We start from the raw sequence: 9,380 nt of genomic DNA on the forward strand, positions 1-9,380 counted from the left end.
GTGCTTGTTTAGCTGGATATCGGGCCATCCTCTGTCCCCACCCCAGGTTCCCTGGAGTGTTTTGAATTGAGTTCTGCAGGAATGTGTTTTTTAAAATTATTTTGTTATCAATATACAATCACATGAGCAACATTATGGTTACTAGACTCCCCCCATTATCAAGTCCCCACCACATACCCCATTACAGTCACTGTCCATCAGCGTAGTAACATGCTGTAGAGTCACTATTTGTCTTCTCTGTGCTATACTGCCTTCCCCATGCCACCCTCCCCCCACGTTTACATTATGTGTGCTAATCATAATGCCCCTTATTCCCTTTGTTCCTTCCTCCCTTCCCACCCACCCTCCCTAGTCCCTTTCCCTTTGGCAACTGTTAGACATTCTTGGGTTCTGTGAGTCTGCTGCTGTTTTGTTCCTTCAGTTTTTGCTTTGTTCTTATACTTCACAAATGAGTGAAATCATTTGGTACTTGTCTTTCTCCGCCTGGCTTATTTCACTAAGCATAATACCCTCTAGCTCCATGTTGTTGCAAATGGTAGGATTTGTTTTCTTCTTATGGCTGAATAATATTCCATTGTGTATATGTACCACGTCTTCTTTATCCATTCATCTACTGATGGACACTTAGGTTGCTTCCATTTCTTGGCTATTGTAAATAGTGCTGCAATAAACATAGGGGTGTGTATGTCTTTTTGAAACTGGGATCCTGCATTCTTAGGGTAAATTCTTAGGAGTGGAATTCCTGGGTCAAATGGTATTTCTATTTTTAGTTTTTTGAGGAACCTCCATACTGCTTTCCACAGTGGTTGAACTAGTTTACATTCCCACCAACAGTGTAGGAGGGTTCCCCTTTCTCTGCATCCTCAACAGCATTTGTTGTTTGTCTTTTCTATGTTGGCCATCCTAACTGGTATGAGGTGATATCTCATTGTGGTTTTAATTTGCATTTCCCTGATAATTAGCGATGTGGAGCATCTTTTCATGTGCCTGTTGGCCATTTGAATGTCTTTGGAGAAGTGTCTGTTCATATCCTCTGCCCATTTCTTAATAGGGTTATTTGCTTTTTGGTTGCTGAGGCGTGTGAGTTCTTCATATATTTTGGATGTTAACCCCTTGTCGGATGTGTCATTTACAAATATATTCTCCCATACCGTAGGATGGCTTTTTGTTCTGCTGCTGGTGTCCTTTGCTGTACAGAAGTTTTTTAGCATGATGTAGTCCCATTTGTTCATTGTTTATTTTGTTTCCCTTGCCCGAGGAGATGTGTCCAGGAAAAAGATGCTCCTGTTTATATTCAAGAGATTTTTGCCTATGTTTTCTTCTAAGAGTTTTATGGTTTCATGACTTGCGTTCAGGTCTTTGATCCATTTTGAGTTTACTTTTGTGTATGTGGTTAGACAGTGATCCAGTTTCATTCTCTTGCATGTAGCTGTCCAGTTTTGCCAACACCAGTTGTTAACGAGGCTGTCAGAATGTTTTTAAACAAAAGAAAGGAAATGCATTTTCTTGTAATAACCTTGCTGAATCTTTTCCAGCAGGCCCTTGGTCTTAGGCGAGATGACACATTTTCTGTTACAATGCTTGGCCATTGCATTGAAATGTACATTGGTGATTCGGAAGCATATATTGGTAAGATTACAGTTCTTACTGACATAGCGTTGCATTGTTTAAATATCTGTGTTAAAGTTTCTCAGACTTTCGTGTGAAGTTCTAAGCTCATCTTTCTAACCATTATAACTGTATTAATCTCAAGAAATCCCTTATTTTGTTGAGATAACGCTATGGGAACTAAGTACCCCTTCAGTTTATAGTTGAATACTTGCTATCTGCAAATACCACTAGAATATGTGTAAAGCACTGTGGTACACAAGAATCTATCTAATTGCATGATGGAAAGCCTTGGCAATATCTTTCTGAGAACAAAGGAAAGTGGCCTCAGTATCTCATGATGCAGGCTTCGCATACTGACCTTCAGTCTCAGAGCAGGACCCAGTGGGCTGCATTCATACTGCAGTGCTGTGTAATTCTTTGCTCTTTTGTATGATAAGCGATCATGTGATAACTTTGGATAGAACTGCTGTTCTTGGGCATTCACTTAGTTATGGACACTGTAAAGAGGCTGAAGGGAGGATAAATCTTGAGATGTAGACTTTGGGATAGGCAAAGATTTCTTTAGAGGGACCAAAAACTGTAAGAGAAAGACTGTTAAATTAAGCTTCGATAAAATTAAGATCTGTTCATCAAAAATGCTATTCAGAGAGTAAAGAGGCATATCATTTGGGAAACTACTCATGATCCATAGACTTGCCCAGGAACTTGTGTCTAGAATACAAAACAATCCTACAAGTCAGTCAAAAATGGGCAAAATATTTGAACAGGAGCTTTTGCAGAGGGAATATCCAAATAGTTGCAAAGCAAGTGAAAATGCTCAGTGTCATTGTACTGACAGTACCTAGTGTCAGCGATGACACAGAGCAGTTGGACTCTTTCTGATTATTGGTGGGGTCATTATAAGCATGTGAAACCTCTTTGGATGTCTGTCAGCCACGCCTGTTAGGTCTGCTGCTGCCTCAGACTCCAACCGGCAGCTGCGTCATGTCTCACTGTCTGGCGAGTGGCTTGGTAGCTCGTCTGCTGGTCGCACGCACACCTGCAGCTGTCGGTCAGGCTTGTTCATAGCATGTGGGCTCAGGTTCCAAAGGACAAGAGCTACAGCTTCAAGGGCCCTTGAGAGCCCAAAGTCGCACTAAGGTGCATCCATTGCCATCAGGTGCCGTGTCACAGTGGGAGGGGCTGTCTCAGGTGGGGGTGTCAGGAAGTGTAACTCATCTAGGGGGTGAGGCTGGTGACCTGCCGTACCGATCTGACAATGTGGCAGTTTGCTCCCAGGTGGCCACCCAACAGAAATAAGTGCCTCAAACAAGAGCGTTTGTAGCATAGCAACTTTTTTCTCAAGAGCACCAGCTGGAACATCCAGATGCCCACAGTGGGGGAGTGGAGGGGCAGGCTGTGGTGCCCTCATACAGAGAGCTGCATGGTTAAAAGCACTAACTGCTGAATTGTGTGGTAACATAGATGAATTGCACAGATTTTTATGCAAAAAATTACTGATTAATTCCACTTAATAAGAAAACCTAACTGGTGGTAATAGGAAAAATCAGAGCAGGGTTACCTCTGGCTTGGGAAGGGAAGTGTTCCCTAGGAGCTCAAACGTGCTTTGGTCTGGTGTGGACACTTGAGAATCTAGCTGTGGATGCTTTGCTGGGAATGTCGGCTCAACATTCACAAGTTAAAAAACAGAAGGAGCCACATGGGCCCTGGTGGCACAAGGACCCTAGGTTGAGATCTCAGCTTTGCCCTAGTAGCCCTGTGGCTTTGGGGGCCAATCAGAGCCTCAGTTTCCTCATTTGTTCGAGGAGGAATTGTGAGCCTTAAAGACTAAACTATAAAGCGAAATATGGCCTGGAGGTGTCTGTAGTATTGAGTAAGACAAACATTTTGCTTGGCCTCACGAAGGCAGAGGAGATTTTGAAGTGTGTTGTTTGCTGTGTACTATTTTTTTATTGAGATGTAATTGACATATGTTATTTCAGGGGTACACAGAATGATTTGATGTTTGTATATTTTGTGAAATGATCACCATGATAAGTCCAGTCAACACCATCACCACATGTAGCTGGAAAATTGTTTTCTTGTGATGCACGGTGCTGCACTGCCATTGTTTTTAGAAGGCTTGCATGTCATTGTCTGTCAAAACATGTATTACCAAAAGCTGTTAGCTCCAACTGTGTAAATTTGTTACCGTTTATGTCCTGAATGATTGAACTTACTAATATGTCTGTTGAAAGGCCCTTTCCAGTAAGGTTTTGATGTGTGGAAAATGTTTTTCCCTCTACTGTGGTTTCTGTATGCTGAGACTTGTGACTATGCCAGGGCCAATGGCAGTCACCTGTAGGAGTCAAGAAGTTACCCACAGGCTCCTATCAATATTTATGGGGGCTTTGTGTGTGTGTGTGTGTGCAGGGGGGGACTGTTGAACTGCACTGGAGTTGAAATGTGTGTGCCTCTAAAAAGTCTTCCCACCGTCTCCTTTGATAATAAGAGTAAAAAGAGGAGGAGGAAAATAATTGGGACTTTTTTCCTTCAGAGCTATACTTGTGCTCTTATAATTACCATTTGGCATAACTGATGGAGGCAGTGTTATGTAACAATGTAAATTACAGATGGGATTTCTTATTTTATTCTTATCCTGGTGTTTCTTTTTAGGAGCAGACATTAAAGACAAATTAAAATGTTATGACTTTGATGTGCATACAATGAAGACACTAAAAAACATTATTTCACCTCCGTGGGATTTCAGGGAATTTGAAGTAGAGAAACAGACTGTGGAAGAAACGGGGCTTGCGCCACTGGAAACCTCAAGAAAAACTCCAGATTCCAGACCTTCCTTGGAAGAAACCTTTGAAATTGAAATGAATGAAAGTGACATGATGTTAGAGACATCTATGTCAGACCACAGCACATGACTCTGGAAGACCCTAGAGTAGCCGGTGCTCCCTCGCACCTCGTCCTGCCTTCAGAATTTCCCCTTTCTTAACATGAATCCGGACCACACCTCTACGTTGAGGAAGGACATTGCCTTCAGAGACAGGATTGCATATTTTTGCAACAGATGTTTTCTGAGCCCACAAAATAGTAATATGTAGGGGAATAAAGAAGGTAAAACTTCTGTTATGTCTTTGTTTTTCTTTTTCAATAAACTTTTGTTTTTGACTAATTTCAGATTTGCAGAAAAGCTGCAAAGACAGTACAGAGCACGCGTGTCTGCCCCTCACTGGCCCCCCGCCTTGTGCCCCCATGAGACTCGGTCACCATGAGGAAGCCCACACAGGCTACTGTGGGAATCACCAGTGTCCCCATTAGCTTGGGCGCCTCCTTCTGCCCCAGCGTCTCCAACTTGTCTTGTCTTTCACAGCCTGGACAGTTTTGAGGAGGGCTGATGAGATACTTTGTAGGAAGTCCCTCAATTTGAGTTTGTTGGACGTATGTTTCTAGTGATTGGACTGGAGTTTTGGGAAAAAATGCCACAGATGTGAAGTGCTCTTGACCACAGGATGTCAGGTGCACAGATACCAGCATGCCTTATGAAGTGGTGGTGACTGGACTCGTCGACTGCCGTGGGTCACAGTGTCTCGACGGCACAGTTACGGCTTTTCCTGCTCCATGCTGTTTCTTTGGAAGCACAGCCTGCCCTCGGGGGAATGGGTATGAGCCCCACCCCTTGGAGGGGGACCATCTGCCACATGTGGAGTTGTGTAATGAAAACTGTCTCTTCCCTCCAGCTGTTCATTTACTGGTATTGACCGCTCTGTATGTCTTGTGTTTTAGGTTATAATCCTGTCCAGGATCTTGTAGCTCGTTTCAGCTTGGTCTGCCAGGCCTTCTGGTGGGGCCCCTGGGTCCCTGTGATGTGCCCCATCTATTTATTTTTCTGTTGTCATTGTTTTCTTTCTTGTGGTGAAATTGTAGCCTTCAATTAATTATCACTGATAACGAAGGTGCCACCTCAGCGTGAGATGGTGCGGGGCCTGGGGTTGGGGGAGTGCATGGTGACTGTGTGTATATGTGGACACAGATACAGAGCCATTTTAACCATCTTCAAGGGTACAGTTCACTGGCATATCCAGATTTTTTCATTACCCCAAATGAAACTACTGTTAAGCAGTAACTCTGCAGCAGCCCCTGCCTCCAGTTCCTGGGTACCGCTGGTCTGCTTTCCATCTCAGCCTACTTGCTGATCACAGGTAATTTCATACATGTGTACTCATGCAGTGTTTGTCCTTTGTGTATGGTTTCTTTTATTTAGTGTAGTGTTTTCAAGGTTTGTCTATGTTGTGGCTGTTACCAGAACTTCATTCCTTTTTATGGTGAATATGTCACATTTGTCTCTTTCCTGATGGTCACAGGTAGTTTCCATGGTTGGTTTTCAGTTCCTCTGGGTGTGCACCAGGAAGTGGGATTGCTGGGTCATCTGGTAATTCTGTGCTTTCTGAGAAGCCAGCAGACTCCACAGTGGCCGCACCAATTTACACCCCCACCACCAGTGCACAAGGGTTCCAGTTTTGCCACATCCTCACTGGTGATCTCCACTGTGTCTTCTTTGTTATAGCCATTCTAGTGGGTGGGAATTGGTATCTCATCACGGTTTGACCTGTTTCCCTAATGACTAGTGATGTGGAGCATCTTATCCTGTGCTCATTGGCGATTTGTATATCTTTATAGAAATGTCTATTCAAATATTTTGCTCATTTTTAAGTTGGGTTGTCTATTTTTTTTTTTTTAGTTGAGTTGTAGGAATTCTTTAGAGATTTTGGCTATTAAGCCCTTACCACATACATGATTTGCACATACTTTATCCCATCCTTTGGGTTATCCTTTCACTCTCTTCATAGTGTCCTTGGACACATAATAATTTTAATTTAATGAAGTCTAGTTTATCTGTTTTTCTTTGTTTAATGTGCTTTGGTGTCATATTTAAAAATCTATTCCCAAATCCAAGGTTATACAGATTTTCACTTACATTTTCTAACATTTTTAATAGTTCCAATTATTAAATTTAGGTATTTGAGCCATTTTGAGTTAGTTTTTGTAATGTTGTAAGAGCAGGATCCAACTTCATTGTTTTGCATGTGGATGTCCAAGGATTTGTCCTTTCCCTGTTGAATAGTCTTGGCATCCATGTTGAAAGTCAGGATATGATAAATATGAGCTTATTTTTGGGCTCTGAATCCTATGGAATCAGCCCCGTGTGTCCTGTGCTCCTAACAGATTGTTTTCTTTTTCTAGGTGATTTTGGCTGTTGTGGGTCCCTGGAATTTCCATATGAATTTTTGGATAGTTCTTTCAGTTTTTGCAACAACAGCAACAAAAAGGTACCCTTGAGGTTGTGAGGGATTTTCTTGAACTTGTATATTTCTTAATACTATTATGTTATCTAATGAATGAATACTGGATGTCTTTCCATTTATTAATGTTGTCTTTATTACCTTTCCGCAGAGTTTGTAGTTTTTGTTTGTAAGTTTTCCAACTCTTGTATTAAATTTATTTAACTATTTTGTTCTTTTGGATGCTATTATAAATGGAATTGTTTTCTTAGTTTTCCTTTTTGGATTGTTCATTCCTAGTATAGAAATACAACTGATTTTTGTGTTGACTTTGTATACTGATTTGTTTTTATTAGCTTTAACTGTGTGTGTGTGTATTTAGTTTTCTATGTAATAGGATTGTGTCATCTGCAAAAAGATAGTTTTATTTCTTTTCCTCACATAACTGCTCTGGTGAGAATTCCAGTATTTTGTTGGATAGAAATGGCAAAAGCAGGCACCCTTGTTCCTGATGTTAGAGGGGAAGCTTGCAGTCATTGACCATTGAGTATGATGTTAGCTGGCAGTTTCTCATACATGTCGTTTATGGTGTTAGAGAAGTTTCTTTCTATTCCTAGTTTATTGTTTTTTAAATAAGAAAAGTGCATATTTTGTCAAAAATTCTTTGGATCAATTTAGATGGCCAGGTGTAAAGAGTTCTGGAATTTCAGGGCTGTTAAGGAAAAGACTTGAACAAGGTGAGTGGCACATTTTATTCTGGGTAGCCTTATTTGAGAGTGCTTTGGTGGGTTGTATGAAGGGGTAGGTCTACCGTCCAGAAAGGGAGAGAGCAGGAGGACTCCTGGGGGAGACGGGGATTACAGAGAGGGTCATATGTCTCTAATGTGGTGGCACAGCAGAGATCTCTGGGTTGGAGAAGTCTGAATGATGCTAGGTATAGTTTTGCCCAACATGCAAAACAGGCAGGTTGTGTGTGGCTTTTGGTGCTGGTGGGCATGAGCCAACCTTCCCAGCCTGCAAACAACATAGGGGTCAATATATGGGTCATAGATGGGCCATCTTTGGCTCACGTATATAACATCTTGAGGTTTTTTTCCTTCATTCTATTATTGTGGTATATTACATCGATTTTCATATGGTTAGCAGCCCTTGCAATCCTGGGATAAATCCTACTTGGTCATGGTGTAGGATACTTTTAATATAATGCTTAGTTCAGTTTGCTAGTATTTTGTTGAGTTTACATCTATATTTGTAAGAGATACTAGTGTGTTGTTGTCTTATTGTGTCCTTGACTTCGGTGTTGGGGCAATTCTGGCCTCAGAATGAACTAAGAAGTGTTCCCTCCTCTTCAGTTTTTTTGAAATTAAGAAGAATTGGTGTAAATTCTTTAAATGTTTGGTAGAATTCACTGAAGCCATCTGGTCCTGGGCCTTTGTGTTAGGATGTTTTTGATTGCTGAGTCAGTCTCCTTTGTTATTATTGCTATTTTTTCTTGAGTCACTTTTGGTAGTTTATATGTTTCTAGGAATTTGTCCGTTTCAACTAGGTTATTAAGTTTGTTGTGTAGAGTTGTTCATAATATCTTGTTAACAGTCTTTTTTATTTCTTTGAAGACAGTAAAAATTTCCCCTCTTCCATTTTATGATTGTAGTAATTTGTCTTTTTATTTTTTTTTCTTGGTCATTCTGGCTAAGTTTTAGAGATCTTTTCAAAAACTCTGTCAGTTTTAGAGATCTTTTCAAAAAACCAACTTTTGATCAAGTTGACTTTCTGTGTTGTTTTTCTATCCTATTTCATTTCTACTTTAATCTTTATTATTTTTTTCCTTCTAACTTTGGGTTTAGTTTGCTGTTCAAGGTGTACATACAATTTTTTTCTTTTTTTAGTTTAGGCATTTACAGCTATGAATTTGCCTCTGAGTATTATTTTTGCTGCATCCCAGAAATTTTGTTATGCTACATGTTTGTTTTCATTTGTCTTACAGTTTGTCTAATTTTCCTTGTGATTTCTTTTTTGACCCATTGCTAAAGAGTTGTGTTGTTTAATTTCCACACATTTGTGAGTTTTCTAGTTTCTCTTCTGTTACTGATGGCAGGTTTCATTCCATTGTGGTTAGAAAGAATACCCTGTGTGATAGCATTCTTTCTAAGTGTAGTAAGACTTTTCTTGTGGCATAATTTATGGTCCATCCTGGAGAATGTGCCCTGTTTATTTGAGAAGATTGTATATTCTGCATTTGTTAGATGCAGTGTTCTATGTCAGTTATGCCTAGTTGGTTTATAGTGTTGTTCAAGTCTTCTCTTTCCCTGTTGATCTTTCGCCTAGTTATTCTATTATTGAAAGTGGGGTGTTGAAGTCTCCAACTATTTTTGTAGGACTGTTTCTTCCCTCAATTCTGTTAATTTTTACTTCATATATTTTGGAGGTTCTTTTAGATGCACATATTTTATACTTGTTACAGCTTCTTGATGGATTGACCCTTTTATCACTGTATGA

The 9,380-nt window shown here is 40.5% G+C and overlaps 1 protein-coding gene across 5 annotated transcripts in view; it reads left to right on the forward strand.

The window, feature by feature from the left end:
* Positions 1-4,729, forward strand: part of CDC16 (cell division cycle 16) — a 30,521-nt gene extending 25,792 nt beyond the window's left edge. For 2 of the 5 annotated variants that reach the window (XM_057494643.1, XM_036904827.2), the window contains 2 exons: positions 1,536-1,629; positions 4,267-4,729. In XM_057494643.1, coding sequence (XP_057350626.1) covers positions 1,536-1,629; positions 4,267-4,526 — 354 coding nt within the window. In that variant the 3' untranslated portion in view covers positions 4,527-4,729. The remainder of the gene's footprint in view (positions 1-1,535; positions 1,630-4,266) is intronic. The other 3 variants (XM_057494644.1, XM_036904828.2, XM_057494645.1) reach the window with 2 other exon arrangements.
* Positions 4,730-9,380: the final 4,651 nt, after the last annotated feature.

The sequence above is a fragment of the Manis pentadactyla genome, chromosome 17, assembly GCF_030020395.1.
Source record: "Manis pentadactyla isolate mManPen7 chromosome 17, mManPen7.hap1, whole genome shotgun sequence".
Taxonomy (NCBI): Eukaryota; Metazoa; Chordata; class Mammalia; order Pholidota; family Manidae; genus Manis; species Manis pentadactyla.